This window comes from Podarcis cretensis (genome assembly GCF_951804945.1).
Source record: "Podarcis cretensis genome assembly, chromosome: 4".
NCBI lineage: Eukaryota > Metazoa > Chordata > Lepidosauria > Squamata > Lacertidae > Podarcis > Podarcis cretensis.
Window position 1 is genome coordinate 5,922,539 of NC_137173.1, and position 21,630 is coordinate 5,944,168.

The 21,630-nt window shown below is 41.6% G+C and overlaps 1 protein-coding gene and 1 long non-coding RNA gene across 2 annotated transcripts in view; one reads left to right on the forward strand and one right to left on the reverse strand.

The window, feature by feature from the left end:
- The window catches only part of LOC307215122, a 37,775-nt gene that overhangs the window by 3,235 nt on the left and 12,910 nt on the right, over positions 1-21,630 (forward strand). The window lies entirely within an intron of this gene.
- LOC307214715 (uncharacterized protein) overlaps positions 3,556-21,630 on the reverse strand; it is a 46,188-nt gene continuing 28,113 nt past the window's right edge. The window contains exon 6 of the mRNA XM_079973639.1: positions 3,556-5,852. Within this exon, the coding sequence (XP_079829765.1) occupies positions 4,342-5,852 (1,511 nt within the window). The 3' untranslated portion in view covers positions 3,556-4,341. The remainder of the gene's footprint in view (positions 5,853-21,630) is intronic.

A 21,630-nucleotide genomic window follows, 5' to 3' on the forward strand; every position in this document is an offset into this window, starting at 1 on the left:
TAATTCCAACGCCTAGACTTCTTGGTCGTGCTGTATCAAAGGATTTCTGCCTGCAAGCTTGTGGAAGCAACTTGTAGTTTGGGAGTTAGCCGGTAGCAAAGGAGCACAGCTGACTCCCTTGAGCTGTGGCTTCTGGTAACCCTGGGTCGAGGGAGTGGTGGCAGCCCTACCAGTTCTATTATGTCCTGTTTCTGAAAAGCAAACGGGTTTGCCAGCCTTGCCCAAGAAACCTGATCTGGCTGGAGAGCAAAGACAGGTGAGGGAGGGGCAAGACACTGGGCGTCCGTTTACCACAGCCTCATTGGTCTTTCAACTGTGGCATAGACCTCCAGCCCTGGGTGCCCCTGCCTGTGAGCCGCCTATACTTTCTTACGGAGCCAGAGCGCTAAGCCTTGCAGGACTTCCTTCGCAATAACCTGGAGAGCGGGTTCATTTGGCCCTCTACCTCGCTCACCGCTTCTCCAGTACTCTTCCTTAAGAAGTGTGGGGAGCTACGTCCCTGCCATGATTACCAGGCCCTGAATAAGATTCCACCAGCGGTCAGTGGACTTCCTCAGTCACCAACTCTCCCCTGATGGGGTGCAGATGGATCCCGGGAATGTGGTAGCAGTTCGGGAGTGGGCAGCACCCCGGAATCGCAAGGACCTACAGCGATTCCTGGAATTCGCCAACTATTACTGGACCTTCATTGTGACTATGCTCATTGCGCCACCCTGCTAACCTGACTGCTGTGCCCCAGGACACCGTTCTCCTGGGACAAGGAGGCAGAGGTGGCGTTTCAGGGGTTGAAAGCCTGTCTCCAGAGGGCGCCGCTTTTACAGCATCCTAATCCCTCTCGTCCCTTCGTGGTGGAGACTGACACCTCCAGTACGGCTCTCGGTGCCGTCTTGTCCCAGCAGCATGGTCCTACTATTCCTGCCAGCTTCTTCTGGCAGAGTGTAACTATACCGTGTGGGAGAGGGAACTACTGGCCATCAAGGTGGCCTTTGAGGTCTGGGGCCATCATCTTGAGGGGGCAAGACACTTGGTGGAACTGAGAACCGACCACCGGAACCTGGAGTACCTCCAGACTGGGTCGACCACTTGGCATTGGAGGAGTTCGCTTACAACAACGCGGTGAACGCCTCCTCCCAGCAGACCCTGTTCCAGGCTGCGTTTGTTCCTGGATGTGCTGCCAGCATCTGCGGTCCCCACAGTGACAGATTGGCTCCAGAAGCTCCAATCTCAGTACCAACTATTGATGGAGCAACTGCACCACGCCAAGGATGCATACAAGGCCCAGGCCGACCGCTGCCACCAAGTGGGACCGGAACTCCACATCGGCGAGCCTTGGGGCTATATAAATTCTAATTGGACTCTGTTTGAATTGGGCAAGTGTATCCAGGCTGCAATTAGCTTTTTGGTCCCTTAGGAACAACCGAGCAACTTCCTTAGAGTGCAAGACCAGAGCCTATAATAATAAAAATCCCATCAAAAGGCCAAGGCACAGACATCTCTCTCAAGAAATGTCCCAACCTGCACCACTACAAGGTGACATGGTCAATATGAAAGCCCTACGGGGATTCACCAGGGATTGTTGCTGCTGTGATATGATGGAGGTGTGAGACCAGACGAGAGCTAGCTTTGACACCTGGGAGCACACACAAAAGGCAGAAACAAAACAAACTGCATTTTTCACTCATTATTTGACCTTCCCGCTAAGTGTAAAGCAGAGACCATTATTGAGAATGTTTCTCCCAAACTGCTAGAATGCCACAAGTAATTTAGTAGAAAATGCAGCATGTGTTATTTTTTATGTGATATCCTATGTCCAGCTATGTGCACTGCTATACCTGCAAATAGCCTTAAGAGGCCTGACATGCAAGTCTCTTAAGATTTACATGAAGGCATCCATTTACAACATACCAGGTTATTATTTGTGGGGCAACTATTTTTTAGAAAAAAAATATATCCCCAAAGGGGGGAATTGTTATAAGAATTTTTAGGATATATAGATATAGATATAGATATACGTACCAAGCAAACACATATATTTTATGGGGGGGCAAAGACCCCTAGGAATTTAACAGTGGCTGTATTCCCTACACCCACATGTCTCAGAAAGCTTTTGTGTGTGTGTGTGTAAATGAACCAAGCAAATGCACATATAAATATATAAACCACATGTCCAAAACCCACAGGAAAAGTCCTAAAGCCATTTTGACTCTTTCACTCTTTCAGTCACCTCAAATATTTCTCTACAAGGTCAAAGGAAATTTAGAAACCTCCCCATTGTCTCTGTCCTCACAAATCCTGCCTTAAGGGCACATTTAAGGTGTGAATAGGGTGAGCCTGTGACCTGGCTCAGGAATGAAGTATTATCATTACAAGAGAATGGCCAGCCTCCCCAGGTAATCTAGTCAAGCGACCATTAACAGGTAACCTGGCAGACAAGGTAAAAACAATGCACTCAGATTTTTGTTGTAGACTGCCTTTTCTGTGATGTATGTATGATGTTTCTGGGGGTGGTCTTGGACTCCAGGGCAGGCAATTAAAAATGTCTATATAAGGGCTTGCATGCATGGCTCGGGGTCCTCCTCCTCTGTCCTGCGTGTGGGGAAGAACCCTGTTGCAACAGTTAATAAAGAACAGGCTTACTAGCTGCTTTGCTTCTCAATATTCTTTGGTTGGTCTCTGTTATTTTCTCCTACCAATAGAGAACCTACAAAAAGACTCTATATGGGCCCTTGGGTACCCCATAAGGGAAAAGGAGCAGGTTTTTTTCCTTATATCACCTGCAATCATGTGTGGTGAGTTAGCAATTCACTCCTCCCGTTGCTGGATATGTGGCTAGTATGTCACATGCCCCTGTTTACTTTCCTAGGCTTGGGAAGTGTAAGAACAGAAGTCAGTCTTATCTCTTCCGCTCTGCTGTGCTTTTGCACTGTTCTTTGTCTCCCTGTCTGTTGCTGAAGAAGAGAGAGGACGCCATTATGATCCGTTTGGTGTCATCTGCAAATGTGAGGAGCATCCCCTCAGTTCCTTCATCCATGTCATTTATCAAGACCCTGCAGCACTCCTCTTGTCACTTTTCCCCAGGATGAGGAGGAACCATGAAGGAGTCCTCTTTGGGATCGGTCAGTCAAATCCACCTAACAGTTACCTCATTCAGTCTCATTTTACCAGTTTCCTCGCATAAATATCACAGGGGACTTTGTCAAAAGCCTTACTGAAATCAAAATACACAATTTCCACAGCAGTCCACTGATCAACAAAGTTTATAACTCCATCCAAAAAAAGAAAAGAATAAAAATGGAGAGATTTCTCTGGCTTGTCTTGTTTTTGAGAAAGCCATACTTTCATCCTATATGTTTATAATGTAAAATCTTCAGATGATGGGCAAACACATTTTAAAAAGCATAAATGAGGATCTTGGCAAGCTGGAACATGTGCAAAGGAAGGTGATTTATGTATTTATTTAATTTGTAAATCACCTGACCAGTGGTGCCGACTTGAATAAAATATTGGTGGGCACCAGGTAAGGCCCGCCTTGCACTATCACATGCACACCGGATGTCCATTTGGTATGGCCCTTTCCAGGTTTTTGCCTGCTCATTGTGTTTGTCTTTCATTTGTTCTCCTGTGTGTGTTGCCAATAAAGCCACAATTCTGTGGGTACTCTAGGTGGTGCAGAAAACACCTAGAAGCTCCCTAAAGGTTGAAGTGCCGATCAGACTTCAGTTTTGTGCTCTATAAATTCCAATTAGGAGTACTGGGGGTGGTTCAGATTCTGGGGCAGTGCTTTTGGCCAGCAGAGGGAATCACAGGGCCAGCCTACTTTCCCTTTAAAGGAAACTTGGGTCTCCAGCTGTTTTTGGACTAGAACTCCCATCATCCCTATCTGGAAGGAGCAATGGGGATGGAAACTATCGTCCCGGGAGCTGCAGGGGACCCAAGTTTGGGAAAGCCTCCTTTAATGCATCTTTTCTGCTTTGCCCGCAAAGATGGGACCTGTCCATGTTTGTATCTTCTTGTATTTTGTTTTCCTCATGACCTTTGTGCGGTTTTTAAAAATTTCTTAAAAGGGCAAATTGATAGCAAAATTGTATGGCAAGTAGCGGAAGAATAAAAGGTTGCAGTTGAAAAAAACACAAAGAAAACCTGGGGGGGTGGCCTCCTCAAATATTTTATGGGGGGGCAAAGACCCCTAGGAATTTAAGAGTGGCTGTATTCATACACCCACGTCTCAGAATGCTTAGAACATAAAAAACACAACATAAAAACACAAAATATCACGTTAAAATAGTATTAGATGTCAATAAGAAAAAGGGCTGGTTAAAAAGGTGTGGATTTGCCAGGCTCCTAAAGCTGTATACTGGTTTTTCCAACCTTTGTATGGATTATTTGATGGGAAGTGAGTTTAGAGCTAACAGTGAAGCTCTTTCCACATTCCACACACTGATAGGGTTTCTCCCCTGTATGAATTCTTTGATGGGAAGTGAGAGAGGAGCTCTTCCTGTATCTCTTTCCACATTCCACACACTGATAGGGTTTCTCCCCTGTATGAATTCTTTGATGGGAAATGAAATTGGACCTCCTACTGAAGCTCTTTCCACATTCCACACACTGATAGGGTTTCTCCCCTGTATGAATTCTTTGATGGGAAGTGAGATGGGCACTCGTCCTGTAGCTCTTTCCACATTCCACACACTGATAGGGTTTCTCCCCTGTATGAATTCTTTGATGCTTAGTGAGATCAGAGCTCTGACTGAAGCTCTTTCCACATTCCACACACTGATAGGGTTTCTCCCCTGTATGAAGTCTCTGATGCCTAGTGAAACTGGAGCTATCACTGAAGCTCTTTCCACATTCTACACACTGATAGGGTTTCTCCCCTGTATGAATTCTCTGGTGCTTAGTGAGAGAGGAGCTATCTGTGAAGCTCTTTCCACATTCCACACACTGATAGGGTTTCTCCCCTGTATGAATTCTTTGATGGGAAGTGAGATCGGAGCTCTTCCTGAAGCTCCTTCCACATTCCACACACTGATAGTGTTTCTCCCCTGTATGAATACTGTGATGGGAAGTGAGAGAGGAGCTCTTCCTGAAGCTCTTGCCACATTCCACACACTGATAGGGTTTCTCCCCTGTATGAATTCTTTGATGGGAAGTGAGATTCTGGGTGTGACTGAAGCTCTTTCCACATTCCACACACTGATAGGGTTTCTCCCCTGTATGAATTCTGTGATGGGAAGTGAGATGGAAGCTCTTCCTGAAGCTCTTTCCACATACAAGGCACTGAAAGGGTTTTTCCCCTGTATGAATTCTTTGATGGGAAGTGAGAGAGGAGCTCTTCCTGAAGCTCTTTCCACATTCCACACACTGATAGGGTTTTTCCCCTGTATGAATTCTCTGATGCTTAGTGAGATTGGAGCTGTTCCTGAAGCTCTTTCCACATTCCATACACTGATAGGGTTTCTCCCCTGTATGAATTCTTTGATGGGAAGTGAGTTTGGAGCTTTCAGTGAAGCTCTTTCCACATTCCACACACTGATAGGGTTTCTCCCCTGTATGAATTCTTTGGTGGGAAGTGAGAGAGGAGCTGTGAGTGAAGCTCTTTCCACATTCCACACACTGATAGGGTTTCTCCCCTTTATGAATTCTTTGATGGGAGGTGAGATTGGAGCTATTCCTGAAGCTCTTTCCACATTCCGCACACTGATAGACTTTCTTTCCAATGATATTTTGTTGATGGGAAGTGGAATGGGATTTTTGACTGCAGCTTTCTCCACACTCCAAATTTTTACGTGGCTTCTCCTCCCTGGGGATTTTATCGTGGTCACCTTTGTTCTCAATTTCCGATTCATCACAATCTGCAATGGAGACAAAAGGGATTGGAGCTTTTAAACAAATGGATAAGAACTCAAGGGAGTTGGGTGTGTGTTCATTACCTGTGTTGTTTTCATTAACCAACATATTTATTATGAGATTCTGATGCGTTGTTGAATGTTGCTTTGTTTGATTTAAAGTAGTGGTCAAAATTGTTGGAAAAAAGTGCCGTTCTTCTTTTGGAGTAATATTATAAATTTATATATCAATGGAAAGATAATTTGATCAAGAATGCAATCAAGAATGCAATCCAACAAAGTTTTTTCAATTACCCATATTCTATCAAACCATATAACCAAATAACCAGGAAAAGGAAGCACAACTTGCTTACGTTGACTTTTGTCAGTGTCTTATGTGATTGCTATCAAGCTGGTCATTTAGTGAGGTTGAAAAACATAATCAAATTAAAAAAATGGCACAAAGAGTTGACTGGTCACCCAGAATGTGATGTAAAATTGTACTATTAAGTGAACAAGGCTACAGTTATGAAGAAATTAGATGAAAGATTGGGAAAAACTTAACCAAAGCTGGCCTTTCTATATTTTTGAAGAGGTATAAGGAGACTCAGTCACTACAAAATCAGACTGGTAAAGGCAGGAAATGTTGGGAAAGAAACATTCTGCATAGAAACAGTAAAGATGTTTGTACCTTTAAGAACAGTTTCTGTAAGCTCTGGGTAAATTGGGTACAGCTGGCCATCACTACAAAAGGAGAAAAGCTGCAGTTTGAACCTGCCTGCAGGAAAAACACCCACAAGCTTTGCTGTTTGTTGTTTTATAATAAAACCTTTATTTAATTTGGTTTTACACCAGTCTTGTGGTGTCACAGTTTCTGTCATCTGCCTCCAGTGTAAAATCCCCCTGTAACAGGTTATGGGCCCAGTCCTGAGTGGGCAGAGACAGAACATGAAAATAACCCAGAGACTAGAAGCAACTCAGCGGTTCTCAAGCAGCTGGCTGTGTGGAGGCACTGGCAGAGAGTGTCTGTTTGAGACCAGGAGCCGAACAATTCTTCAAGCCACGTGTGAGTAAAGACTGAGTGGAAAGCTTAAAGCTGGGTGGAGCCATGGCTGGAATTGGAGCTGGAGCTCATGGGAGAGCTTCATATTTTCCAGTAGAGAAACTGGGAGAGTCCAATTATATGTCATGGAGTTTACAGATGCAGGCATTTTTAAACAAAAAATAATGTTGGACTGTTATTGTTAACCCTCCTGTAAAAGATGAGGATGAAGAAGTAGATGAAGCAGACCAAAGACTGGAGGACAAAGCATATGCCAATCTAATTTTGAGTATAGAGAAGTCTCAGTTATCTCATGTGTGAGACCTTGAAACAGCAAGTGAGATCTGGAAAGCACTGAAGGCAATACACATTAGAGACACTGCTGGGAGCAAAATTACTCTGAGAGCTCTGTACCGAGCCAGACTAAGTGAGGGTGAATGTGTTTCAAAACACCTTCAAAGAATGCATGATTTATTTTCACAGTTAAATGAACTTGGGGAACATTTTTCTGAGCGGAGAAAGGTTTATATTGTGCTGTCTTCACTTCCTAAGTCATGGGATAATTTAGTGATGACGCTGGAGGCATTTCCAGAAAGCCAATTAACGATGCATTTCTTAACTGGGCGTTTGCTTGATGAGGAGGAAAGACGCCATGAGAGGAAGGTGACAATCCCTCACCGTAACTCCGGAAATGGGAGGCAGTCCAGTAAAAGATATGCAACTGATGAGGGGCGGCAACATAAAGAGGTTGTAGACCACAGAGAGGAAGCAGCTTTCACAGTCAGAAAATGCTATTGTTGTGGGTCAACCAAGCATTTAGCACGACAGTGTACTGTGTCTGGGGGAGAAAATACAAGGGCGACTTCCGGGTTAGTGCCAACGGCAATGGCGGCGTTCCTCTGACTGAGAGGAACCTGCTCCGTGGAATTCGGGTCGTGCCGCCACGGTGAAGGCGGAGACCCTTTAGAAATCCCAGGCGGATGAAGCCTGGGAACGTGGGATTCGGCTGACACCAGGACCCCTTTTCAGGGCTTCCGAAGTGACGTGGGGTGAGCGGCACAGTGTTTTGAATCGACTGCTATTTTTACAGAGTGAAGCCGCGTAGCCGTTGCCGGAGAGCGCTGACTTTTTCTTGTGGACAATTGGATTTCAAACAATAACCCATGAGTAAACGGAAATTGGATTTCTAAAGTATTTAAAGTGTTTTTTTTTATTGGTATCGATTGGGGAAGGTCTAAAAAGGAAGTCCACCTCCCCTTTCTGTAAATAAACTGACGCAAAGAACCTGTTAACTAAGGTTGTGGAGAATTTTATGTAAAGGACTTAAATTCCATTGATTGAAATTACCATCAATATTTTTTTGTGGCAGCAGGGGACCCTGCAGAAGAAGGTTAAAATTTGGGAATTGAAGTGCCACTTCCCCAAACCCGGGAGTGGTCTGTGAGAGCCCGCTGACGGTGAATAGATAAATTTGACAGCTGTCAAGTTTGCTGTCAAGATACAAAAGGACTTTGTTTCTACTGCCCGTTTTTGTTACAACTTTACGTTTAAAAGGAAGGAAGGAACTGTTTCAACTTAACGTATGGGACCTTTGGGTCCGTGCTGGAAGGTGTGAAAAGAAACTTGAATCCCTCTTGAGGGAGCTTTGGGATATGGTTGCAAGGAAGCAGCTGGGAAATTGTTTTTAAAGATAAAGCCCTGAGAAACTAGTTTTTGACCTTGGACTGTTTAAGGATGGCAGTCGGGAAGGAAATTGAGTGCGAGCTGAACAGGACATTTTATCTCTTGGGAAAGCTGCATGACTAGATAAATGCTATGGCTACGAACGTAGTAATATTGGGAACAAAAATGGGCATTGGTGAAGAAGCTGACAAGAACTCGGCGCGGGAACCTCTGCCAACTGAACAAATTGAAAAATTTGAAAAGGAGAATCTTGTTGTGACTGAAGTGATGAAAGGGGGAGCCGTGGCCCTACAGAGACAAATGGTGGACTTACATGATGGCAACTAGGAGAAGCAAATTTTTGGAGATGGAAGCCTGGCTCGGTCTGGAGAATGAAGGATGGAGAGATCTCCCTGTGTGATCAAATGACTTTTGGGATATAAATCTGAGCCAGGTGGAGGTCGGAGCTTCGGGGGCCTTTGGATTTGAAAAGAGTGTGAAACAAGATTTGGAATATTCTACAGGCCCTATCTTTAATTATGGAAGTTTGGCAGGAAGGAATATGAATACTGTTGGGTTGGAGCTTCCCCGAGATTTGGTTTTCAACACCAAAGACTATCAAAAAGACCGGCAGAGGGGATACGAAAGAGACTTAAGAGCCTCGGACTTGAGATCTCCGGGTTGAGGGTTTTCTGAGATTCATGGAACTATTGCTAGGGGCCGAAACCGGGGAGGGGATCTGGTGGAAAAAAAATTGGGAATTTAAAGTGTATATAACATAATTTGTCTTGTTTTTCTTTTAAAGAGAGATGGGGAAATCGTGGAATTGAATCTTTCTTTGACCCTAGGGGAAATGTTTTAAGAATAAGTATAGACATATAAGTATTAATGGAAATAAGATTAAATGAAGTAAAAGTGGATGGTTATTTAGTGAAAGAATGGAAAATTACAGTATATTAAGATAAGATATAAGGATAAAGTTAAGATGAAGGATTTGTTGAAATATTTATATGAATTAGAATACAAAGAGGGGAATTATAGTATGTTAAGATAAATTAGCAGGATAAAAACCAAGTTGGAAGGATTTGCTGGAATATCTAATTGAATTAGAATACATAAATGGGAGGCGTGAGGAAGTCAAGGAAATAAGCGAATGTAAATAAGTGAGCTAAAGGTTTGATTTGTTTACTTTTTTTCTTTTTCTGTTTTTTGATGATGTTTTTTTATATGTACTGTTTTTTCTTTTTTTTCTTTGTCTTTTTTTTCTCTTTTGTAACCTTTAAAATCTTAATAAAAATTTATTTTTAAAAAAAAAGACAAACATTTTTGTTAAGTCTGCACAAGCCCTTGTAGAAAAGCAACCTTGTAAATCTGTAAATGTAGTACTAGCTGACGGAACAGTGCATGAGTCAGCTGGAAAGGGTAGTGTGAATATTAACTGTTTAAGTATCAAATTTACCAATGTTTTATGTGTACCAAGTTTAGAAATTAATTTGCTTTCAGTTACAAGTCTTGTTAAGCAGGGGTTTATGGTAACCTTCTCTGGGTCAGGATGTAAAATAGAGAAAGCTGGAAAAGTGGTTACACTAAAAAAATGGTTTATTTGTTTTGAAAGACCAGCTAATAAGTGAGTCTGGGGCATGTGTTAAAGCCTGTAATAGAGCCTTGCATGATGAGTGCCAGCATCTATGGCATCGTCATTTGGGGCATGCCAATTTCCGCAGTATTGCAAAAATGCCAGAATTAAGTAAGGGAATTAAAATGAAAAAATGTTCAGTTTTTCTGGACTGCAATACTTGCAAGGAGTCTAAAAGTAAGCAGGGATCTTATCCTGAAAGTAATAGAATTAGCAAGAAGCCATTTGCTTTAGTACACTCAGACCTTTGTGGGCCATTTGCTGAATCTGAAGGAGGAGCAAAGTTTTTTCTGGTTCTTGTGGATGATTATAGCCGGTATACTTGGGTATACCTGTTAAAACACAAAAGTGAAACTGGTCAACTGATTAAAAATTGGGTCAACTATATAGAAAGGCAGTTTCCCTACGAAGTTACCCAATTCCAGAGTGACCGTGGAGGCGCGTTCATGTCTGAAGCTCTCCAGGTATGGTTGAAAAAACATGGTATTAGCCACCGTAAATCGTGTCCTTTTTCGCCTGAAGAAAATTCAGTTGCAGAATGCAAGATAAGGTCTTTGCAAACAATGCTAGATTCTCTGCTAAGTGATTCTGGCTTATCCAGGAAGTTTTGGGGGGAAGCAATTCTCTGTGCTAATTACATACAGAACAGATTGTTTCATTCTACCATAAACAATACCCCTCATTTTTTGCTTTATGGAAAAAAACCTTTTTTTGGATCATGTTAAAACTTTTGGTTGTTGGGCTTGGGTTCACATCCCAAAAGGACAGAGAAGAAAAAGCGATCCCAAGGCAAAGAAACTTAGGTTTGTTGGCTATCAAAGTTGGTCAAAAGGGTATCGTTTTGCATGAGGGCGTGGCAGAGTTGTGATATCAAGACATGCAGAGTTTTGTGAGCAAGATGGTTGGGCTCGTTTACATGGAAATTCAGAAGTTGTTTTGTCTTCAGATGATACAGATAAATTTGTGAAATCTGAGGAAGAAAAGTCACAAATTAAAGAAGGTTCTGAAAGTGATAGTGATGAGGAGTCAGGGGATGAGGGTCCCAGTACACAATCTCCTAAAGCTGAACCAATTTCTCCTGAGGAAGATGAATCAGAAGGGGAAGATGGTTCAGAGGGGGAGAGTGCTCAAGTTAGAAGATCACAAAGAAGCAATAAGGGGGTACCTCCAGAAAGGTTTACTATACAAGAAGTTAAAACTGTTGATGTGAAGAAAGAGCCTCGTGATTATGAGGAGGTTTTAAAGTTACCACACCAGGAAACAGTGAGGTGGAAAAATGCAATGAGAGCAGAAATGAAATCTTTAGCAAAACATAATGTGTTTACTATTGAGCCATTGCCAGAAGGGAAAAAGGGAGTGGACTGTAGATGGGTGTATAAAATAAAACATTTAGCAGATGGTAGTGTTAAGTACAAAGCTAGGCTGGTAGCATGAGGCTTTACGCAAAGAAAAGGTGAAAGTTTTGATGAAACCTTTCTCCTACTGCAAGGAGTGAAAGTGTATGTTTACTGCTAGCTATTGCAGCACAACGTGGGTTTAAGGTAAACCATTTTGATATTGAAACAACTTACCTAAATGCAACTCTGCACGAAGAAATTTTTATGAATCAAGCACCAGGATCAAACCATCAGCTAGAAATTGGAACGAGTGTCGTGATAATGCTTTGAAAAATCTTGGCTTTAAAAGAAGCTTAGCTGATAATTGCTTGTACAATTGCTTGAAAGGGTGATAAACAAGAATTAAGTTTATCTTATGTTGATGATTTGCTTTATTCTAGAAAAAATCAAAAGCAAGTGAAAAAATTTGCAGAACTAAGAAAGGAATTTAAAGTAAGAGATTTGGGGCCAGTAAAAAAAAAAAAAGTATTTAGGTCTAGAAATTCAAGGAACAAACGATGGAAGTTTTTTGTTGAGTCAAAAAAGATAAAATAATGGAATTACTTGAAAGAAACAATATGCAAAACAGCAAGGGAGTAAAAACCTCAATGGAAATAGTTTTTTTCAAGAATGAAGGAGAATGCACAGAACCAGTAAATCCTGAAATGTACCATTCAATAGTTGGAAGTTTATTATACATTTCATTGTGGAGCAGACCAGATTTGAGTTATGCAGTTGGAAGACTGAGCAGACTAGTAAGCTATCCCACAGAAAATGCCTGGAAAGGTTTAAAACATATTTTCCAGTATTTAAAGCATACACTTGATTATTGTTTAAGATTACCATCTTCAGGGTCTACAAAATTGCAGTGTTATGTTGACAGCGATTGGGCCAACCTGCCTGATAGAAAATCAATTTCTGGCATGGTGTTTCAATTTGGGGATTCCTTGATAGGTTGGAAGTCCAAAAAGCGACTTCCGAGGAAAATCGGTTTCCAGGTGGAAAAATCAAAGTTGGAAACAGAATTGTTAGAACCCAGTGCTAAGATACTGTCGAGAATGTATAATCTGCTGTTGAAGTGGAATACTGAGGATGAAATGGTAAAATCGGCTATGATAAAATGGGCACAAGATGTTGGTCATAATATCATGTTTGTTGACTGGGAAAAGTTGTGGACCACCGGTATGAAATTCACGGCATGTAATGCCTTAAGAGAGAATATTATGAAAATGATATATAGGTGGTACATGACCCCAGTCAAACTTGCAAAAATCTACCATTTGCCCGATAATAAATGTTGGAAATGTAAAGAAACTGAAGGGACATTCTTTCACCTTTGGTGGACGTGCCCAAGGATTAAGGCTTTCTGGGAGATGATATATAATGAACTGAAAAAGGTATTTAAGTATACCTTCTTGAAGAAACCAGAGGCCTTTCTTCTGGGCATGGTCGGCCAATTGGTGCCAAAGAAGGACAGAAACTTTTTTATGTATGCTACAACAGCAGCAAGAGTACTTATTGCAAAGCATTGGAAGACGCAAGATCTACCCACCCTGGAAGAATGGCAGATGCAAGTAATAGACTATATGGAACTGGCTGAAATGACCGGCAGAATTCGAGATCAAGGAGAAGAGCATGTGGAAGAGGACTGGAAGAAGTTTAAAGTCTATCTACAAAAACACTGTAAAATCTTTGAATGTTGAGGACATTGAAAAGGAAAAGAAGGGGTTCTAGTGACTGAGTTAAATAAGAGCACAAAGGGAGGGATCAAGAATCAAAATGAACAAAGATTGAGCTTGCTGAACTAATTATTACATAGAATACGAGATCGGGAGGTGGGTGGAAGTAAGGAAAATAAGGTTTTGAAGGTTATAATTGGAAAGTGAGATATTTTTTATGTTAAAATCTCCTTTTTTCTCTTCTTTTTTTGCCTATGTTTTCTTTTTCTTTTGTAATGTTTGTGAAAATTTGCTTTGGCGCCATCGATTAATGGCGGATTCCCTCCGAGCTCCGGAGGGAATCGGCTCTGCAGAGACTGGGTCTTGCCGCTGCGGCGAAGCGGGGACCCTTAAAATCACAGGCACGGAAGCCTGTGAGCATAGTGACTCGGCGGGCACCATTTGCACCCCCCCAAACTGCGAAGGAGCCTTTTTAAAGGCTCTGGAACGGGGACGGGGTGCGGCGTGGTGCTGAGAGTACTTCTTCTGCGGAGTGAAGCCACAAACCATTATCGGAGAGCGCTGACTTTTTCCTTGGAACAATTGGACTCTAAAAACATCAACCCGTGAGTAAATGCGGAAATTCGAACTTTAAAGAAAAAAATGTTGCATCAGGAGCGAGCGGGGAAGGGTTAAAAAGGAAGTCCACCCCCCCTTTGTAAACAATTTAAAGCAAAGGACCTGTTAGCTAAGGTTGAGAGAACTTTATTTCTTTTTAGTAAAAGACTTTAACTTCACAGTTTTGACATTACAAGAATTTTTACTGGAGGATAAAAGATCAATTTTGGGAGCTGAAGTTTCACCCCCCCCCCGGACCCGGGAGTGTCCCGCGAGAGAGCCTGTTGATGAAATACTGAAGAGTTTGACAGCTGTCAGGTTAGCTGTCAAGACGGGAAAAGAGAACCTTGTTTTTGTTGCTTCTGCTGGTTACATTGATTATAATTTGTTGAAAATAAGGAAGGGCTGATACAAAATAACTGGACTTTTGGACTTGAGCTGAAGGAAATATAAAGGAACTAAAATCCCCCTAGAGGGGTTTAGTGACATTACAGAAATGGCTGGAGGAGGGAAAATCCAAGCTGAATTAAACAGAAGATTTGTTCTCTTGGGAAAGTTACAAGGTCAAATCGATGTTTTGGCTACAAACGTTACAACTCTGGACTTCACAGTAAATAACATGATTGAATCTGATAAGGATTTGAAACAGGAAGCCTATTCAGCTGAACAAATAGAGAAAATTGAGAGCTTTGACAATATTGAGAGCTTTGACAATATGGAGCAGGAGACTTATGTTGCCCCTGAAGAAAAGGAAGGAGGAGCTGAAATTTTACAGATGCTAAAGGAGAGTTGCAATTTGAAGCCTGACATGATGACAAAAAAGGAAAATAAAAATCTGATGTGGAAAGCCTGGCCTGAATTGGAGATTGGAGCACTGAGAGATCTCCCTATGTGGAGATCTGAAGACCGAAGGATTATAAATTTGATTAAGGTGGAAGTTGGAGCTTGGGGGTCATCTGGACTTGAAAGGAGTACAAAACAAGATTTGAAGTACCCCATAGGCTTTATTATTAAATATGGAGGTCTGGCTGGTAGAAACATGGATCCTGTTGGCCGGAGCCTTTTCGAGATTTGGAGTTTAACATTAAGGACTATCAAAAAGACCGGCAGAGAGGAACTGAGAGAGAATTGAGAGCCTCGGACGTGAGATCTCCAGGCTAAACAGTATATTGAGACTGATGGATTTTGTTGGGGACTGAAACCAGGAAAAGGGTGGGTGGAGTTTGGGAATCCAAAGGGTATATAAATATGGTTTATTTTGTTCTTAATTCGTTTTGTTATTGGTATGGAAATTGGGAAAGTCGTGGAAGGGAAATTTTGGTCGACTTTAGGAAAAACGTTTAAGAAAAAATAATGAGGTATAAATATTGATGTGTAAATTTGGACAGGTTAAAATGGTTTAGATTAAATGAAAATAAGGTTTGTAAATATAAATTGAGGAAATGGAAGAAAGAAAAAAAGTAAAATAATAACAGGTTAGAATAAATTATTAAGTCAAAATGGAGAAATAAGTTAAGGATTTGCTGAGCTAATAACCTAAATTGGAATACAAGAAGGGGAGGTGTGAGGAGGTCTGAGAAACAAGTTAAAAGAAAATAAATATTTGAATCTTTATGTGCTTTTAATTGTTTTTAAGTTTTGGTTTTTTGTATTTTTGTTATTTTTTTGTTTTAATTTTTGTTTTTGATTTTATATGTATTTTGAAAACTCCAATAAATATTTAATTAAAAAAAAAGGAAGTCCAAAAAGCAAGGAATCGTAGCCACATCTTCAACAGAGGCTGAATACTATGCTTTATCGGAGTTGTGTAATGAAATAAAATTTTACGTTCAAATCCTCAGTGATTTAGATATACAATGTGATTATCCAGTTCAAATATGGGAAGACAATCAAGCTGTAATAACTTTGTCAGTGTCTGAGCAGTTTAAAAATAAATCCAAACATTTAGAAATTAAGTATCAAAATATGACTGAAAATGATAAACTAAACCTGATAATGCTAAAATATTGTGAGAGTATGCAAAATGTGGCTGATATATTTACAAAAGCACTAACTTTTGAGAAACATGCACAACTAGTGGCAAAATTAGGAATTGTTGTGTATGATGTATAAATATGTTTTGTATATGTATAAAGTACTGTTTTGTTTCTGTCTCTGTCTGAGTGAGAGGGGGTGTTGGGAAAGAAACATTCGGCACAGAAACAGTAAAGATGTTTGTACCTTTAAGAACAGTTTCTGTAAGCTCTGGGTAAATTGGGTACAGCTGGCCATGACTACAAAAGGAGAAAAGCTGCAGTTTGAACCTGCCTTCAGGAAAAACACCCACAAGCTTTGCTGTTTGTTGTTTTATAATAAAACCTTTATTTAATTTGGTTTTACACCAGTCTTGTGGTGTCACAGTTTGTCATCTGCCACCAGTGTAAAATCCCCCTCTAACAGGAAAAGGTGCACAAAGGCAAGTGACGGTTGAAGAATGGAGAGACTGTGCCTACATGACAGAAAAAAGTCATCTGGGTGTATACAAGACGATATGGTGCAATGTAATGGGAAGATGAGTGCAAGGACTGGTCTAAATGTTAGAATTCTAAGGGAAAAGCCATTGTTATCTCTCAAGCAAAGGTTGGAAAGATTAAACCCGTGTTAACTGGACAGCGGAACAATGGGACACTACCTTGCTTGGTAGTGATGGCATGAAATACGCAAGTTCCTTTAATCGGATAAGAGGAGAAGAATCAGAGAAGATTTACATCCAACTTGCATTACACCGACCGTGAAACACCCAGACAGTGTGATGATCTGGGGTTGTATGGCAGCAAAAGGTGTGGGCAGAATTAATGGGAATATAAATGCTCCAAAATGCATAAACGAAATGTTTGAGCCCAAACTGAAGTCTTCCGCAGGTGATCTTTTCCCAGATACTGAATCATTTATATATATTTAATATATATAATTCCAAAATGGCGTTGTCGTTAGTGGTAGCATCGCATCACTTGATGCTGTTTTTATTATTTTTATCACTTTTTATTAGCTTTTATCAGCCTCAGTGTTTTATCTTTGTTATTTGGCAGCTATTAATTTACAATGCTTGAGCCAAGGGCATAAGTTAAAAGCTTTAGTGAAAGTCTGGAAAGTTCTGGAGAAAGCCATAATTAGCTCCGGCTCTGCAGGAGTGGAGATTAGACGCCTATCGTTGGTAGACGCCGAGCTTCCTTGATTTACAACAGAAATTAGCAGCGGCTCTATCTCTGGGAAATGCCTAGGAAAAAGAAACGACCGGCCTCATCTACACAAGTGAGCCCACAGAAGAGCAAGCAGAGCAAAATGGACGATTTTGTAAGAGCACAGAATTCAGAACTCACTGCACCAAACAGAACTCATTCCCAGGTAGGTGGGGATGCTTTAATGGGTGAAGATCACCCAGCGGAGAATGCTGAGATGAGCGCTCATGAACTACCATCTGAGGGGGCACCGCTCTATTCAGAAATACTCGCGGACCACTGCCTGCTGACTGCAAGAACAGTGGAGGAAATTAACATCAAATTAGAAAAGGTAACGTCTCTCCTGACGGAGTTGGTGCTCCTGGCAGCCAAAAATAGCTCTCTCAGTACTAAAGAGACCGACCACAGCGTTGCCCTCCCTCTAGACCATCACGTACAGGGGTGTAACCGGTCTGGACTAGATAACCAAGAGACTACAAATACTAAAAACAACAAAAGCGAAAGTAGGGACCTGATCCTACAAAGTACTCAAGTAGCTCTCAATATATTGACTTTAAGAAAGCCGACTTCATAAAACTTAGGGAAGTGCTGGGTGAGATCCCATGGACATTAATACTAAAAGGAAAGGGAGTTCATGATGGCTGGGAGTTTGTTAAGAGGGAGATAGTAAAAGCACAACTTCAGGCAATACCAATGAGATGGAAACATGGAAGGTGCCTAAAGAAGCCAGGGTGGCTATCTAAAGAACTTTTAACTGAGTTAAGATTAAAAAAGGATGTGTACAAAAAATGGAAAAGGGGGGAAACCACCAAAGAGGAATTCAAACAAATAGCCAGCACGTGTAGAGACAAAGTCAGAAAAGCTAAAGCACAGAATGAACTCAGGCTTGCTAGAGAGGTTAAAAGCAACAAAAAAGGCTTTTATGGGTATGTTCGTAGCAAAAGGAAGAACAAAGAAACCGTGGGGTCACTCAGAGGAGAAGATGGTGAAATGCAAACAGGGGACACAGAAAGGGCTGAACTCCTCAATGCCTTCTTTGCCTCAGTCTTCTCCGATAAAGAAAACAATGCCCGACCTGAAGAATTTGGAGCAAATGATTCAGCAGAGGAAACACAGCCCAGAAGAATTAAGGAGATAGTACAAGAATACTTGGCTAGTTTAGATGTATTCAAGTCTCCAGGGCCAGATGAACTGCATCCAAGAGTATTAAAAGAACTGGCAGATGTGATCTCAGAACCACTGGCAGTCATCTTTGAGAATTCCTGGAGAACAGGCAAAGTCCCGGCAGACTGGAGGAGGGCAAATGTTGTCCCTATTTTCAAAAAGGGGAAAAGAGAGGACCCAAATAATTACCGCCCAGTCAGTCTGACATCAATACCAGGGAAGATTCTGGAGCAGATCATTAAGCAAACAGTCTGTGAGCACCTAGAAAGGAATGCTGTGATTACCAATAGTCAGCATGGATTTCTGAAAAATAAGTCATGTCAGACTAATCTGATCTCGTTTTTTGACAGAATTACAAGCCTGGTAGATGAAGGGAACGCAGTGGATGTAGCCTACCTTGATTTCAGCAAGGCATTTGACAAGGTGCCCCATGATATTCTTGTAAAGAAGCTGGTAAAATGCGGTCTTGACTATGCTACCACTCAGTGGATTTGCAACTGGCTGACTGACTGAACCCAAAGGGTGCTCATCAATGGTTCCTCTTCATCCTGGAGAAGAGTGACTAGTGGGGTGCCACAGGGTTCTGTCTTGGGCCCGGTCTTATTCAACATCTTTATCAACGACTTGGATGATGGACTCAAGGGCATCCTGATCAAATTTGCAGATGACACCAAACTGGGAGGGGTGGCTAACACCCCAGAGGACAGGATCACACTTCAAAACGACCTTGACAGATTAGAGAACTGGGCCAAAACAAACAAGATGAATTTTAACAGGGAGAAATGTAAAGTATTGCACTTGGACAAAAAAAAAATGAGAGGCACAAATACAAGATGGGTGACACCTGGCTTGAGAGCAGTACATGTGAAAAGGCTCTAGGAGTCTTGGTTGACCACAAACTTGACATGAGCCAACAGTGTGACGCGGCAGCTAAAAAAGCCAATGCAATTCTGGACTGCATCAATAGGAGTATAGCATCTAGATCAAGGGAAGTAATAGTGCCACTGTATTCTGCTCTGGTCAGACCTCACCTGGAGTACTGTGTCCAGTTCTGGGCACCACAGTTCAAGAAGGACACTGACAAACTGGAACGTGTCCAGAGGAGGGCAACCAAAATGGTCAAAGGCCTGGAAACGATGCTTTATGAGGAACGGCTAAGGGAGCTGGGCATGTTTAGCCTGGAGAAGAGGAGGATTAGGGGTGATATGATAGCCATGTTCAAATATATAAAAGGATGTCACATAGAGGAGGGAGAAAGGTTGTTTTCTGCTGCTCCAGAGAAGCGGACACGGAGCAATGGTTCCAAACTACAAGAAAGAAGATTCCACCTAAACATTAGGAAGAACTTCCTGACAGTAAGAGCTGTTCGACAGTGGAATTTGCTGCCAAGGAGTGTGGTGGAGTCTCCTTCTTTGGAGGTCTTTAAGCAGAGGCTTGACAACCATATGTCAGGAGTGCTCTGATGGTGTTTCCTGCTTGGCAGGGGGTTGGACTCGATGGCCCTTGTGGTCTCTTCCAAGTCTATGATTCTATGATCATACAGGATCTTGGAAGCATCATTGGCAAACCCCCCTTCAAAAGGCAGAGATTACAAAGCTAGCCATAGATAGATTCTTCTTCACAAAGGGCGGCAAATATGTTCCAGCAGCCTTAAGGGTTTTCAACGCAAAGCCCGTTTCCCAACTCCTGTATGCAGCAAATGTCTGGCATAATGGGGACCTGCCAAAGCTAGATGGCTTTCAGTCAAAATTTATATGATCTCTGCTGCAGGTACCTAACTGTGTCCCCAACTCCGTACTTCTGTTAGAAGCTGGTGAATGCCCAATTTCAACTAAAGCGTGGTGGTCTGCCCTAAAACATTGGCTCAGGATTTCAGTGTTTGATCTAGGGAAGGGTCTGTACCAACACCTGACCAATGAGGAATTTGTCAGCAAATGGCAGAAAACCATGACTAAAAAAGCCACCTCTATTAGTCTGTCTCTCCCCCCCCCCCCAGCTGTATTACCTGGATTATGAAGGCACCCAAAAGGTTTTAAAGCAAAGATTATGGGACAATGCACACAGTGACTTGCCATCTCGATCACACGCAGTCTGTAGTCCGCTGGCAGCAGGAGTTCAATATGGGTATGTCTTTAAGTTAACATCTTACATCAAAAACATGACAGTATCTAATTACTGAAGGCTTTTCACCAAAGCCAGACTAAATGACCTCCCCTCTGCAGTGTTGGATGGTAGGTTTAGAGGAGTTCCCTACCAGGAGAGACTTTGCTCGTGTGCTCAAGACATCGATTCCATAAATCATATTTTGTTGCATTGTGCAAAATATGAGCAGGCCAGGGCTGAACTGATACTACCCTTGCTGGTACCCTTCACGGGAAAATCAGAGGCTCACTATGTCAGGTTCCTACTGGAAGACCGGACAAAAACTAGAACGTTAGCAGTGGCAAAGTTTTTATTGGTGGTTGCAAGAACAAATGAGTCCTATATTCTAAACAAAATGCTTGATTAACCTGGAGGTAGGTAGTATGAACTGTGTATTGATTTGTAATGATTTGTTGGGTCTCTGGACCGTAATAAAGATTGTTGTTGTTGTTATATATATTTATATATTTTTATTTTTATTTATTATTTCAACAGGATTCAGCTCCAAGTCATGTTGCTGCTGTGTGCAAAAGGTGCTTTCAAGATAATGATATTTCATTGCCGGAATGGCCTGGGAATAGCCCAGACTTTAACCCAATCAGAAATCTTTGGAGCCGACTAAAGAAACTTGTTATTCAGAAGCAACCCAGCAATAAAGCCCAATTAACAGAGGCAATAATTCAGTCTTGGTTTCCCATTATTACAGCTGCAGAACTAAAAACTTGGTTCACTTCATGGGAAGGCGTTGTAAGGCCGTATTTAAAGCTAAAGGTTACCAATGGTTACCAAAGGTTTCACGTTTTTTTCTTTATGACTGCTGTTCTAATAAATACTCCTTCATAAATGTCATCACATTACATTCGTCATTAAATTATCTTTCCATTGCTATATAATTTTATGGCATTACTCCACACAAAAGAAATACACTTTTCACAAAAGATTTCCATATTTTGGCCAATAGTATAAGTTGTTCATTTTAAAGTTAATGTTCTTTTTATATGGGATCAGATTATTATTATTATTTATGTTTCATTTTTTTATGTGTGTTGGAAGTTGCCCAGAGTGGCTAGGGGAATGCAGCCAGATGGGCAGGGTATAAATAAAAATTATTATTATTATTACTACAGTGGTACCTTGATTTAAGAACAGTCCTGTTCCGGAAAAGCTTAAGTTTGTAAACCGAGGTACCACTGTATCATCATCATCATCATCATCACTGCTACTTCTACCTGAAATTCAATAAGTCTAGCTCTTCTCTGAGATGAATTTTGTTTGGCCCAGTCATGGCA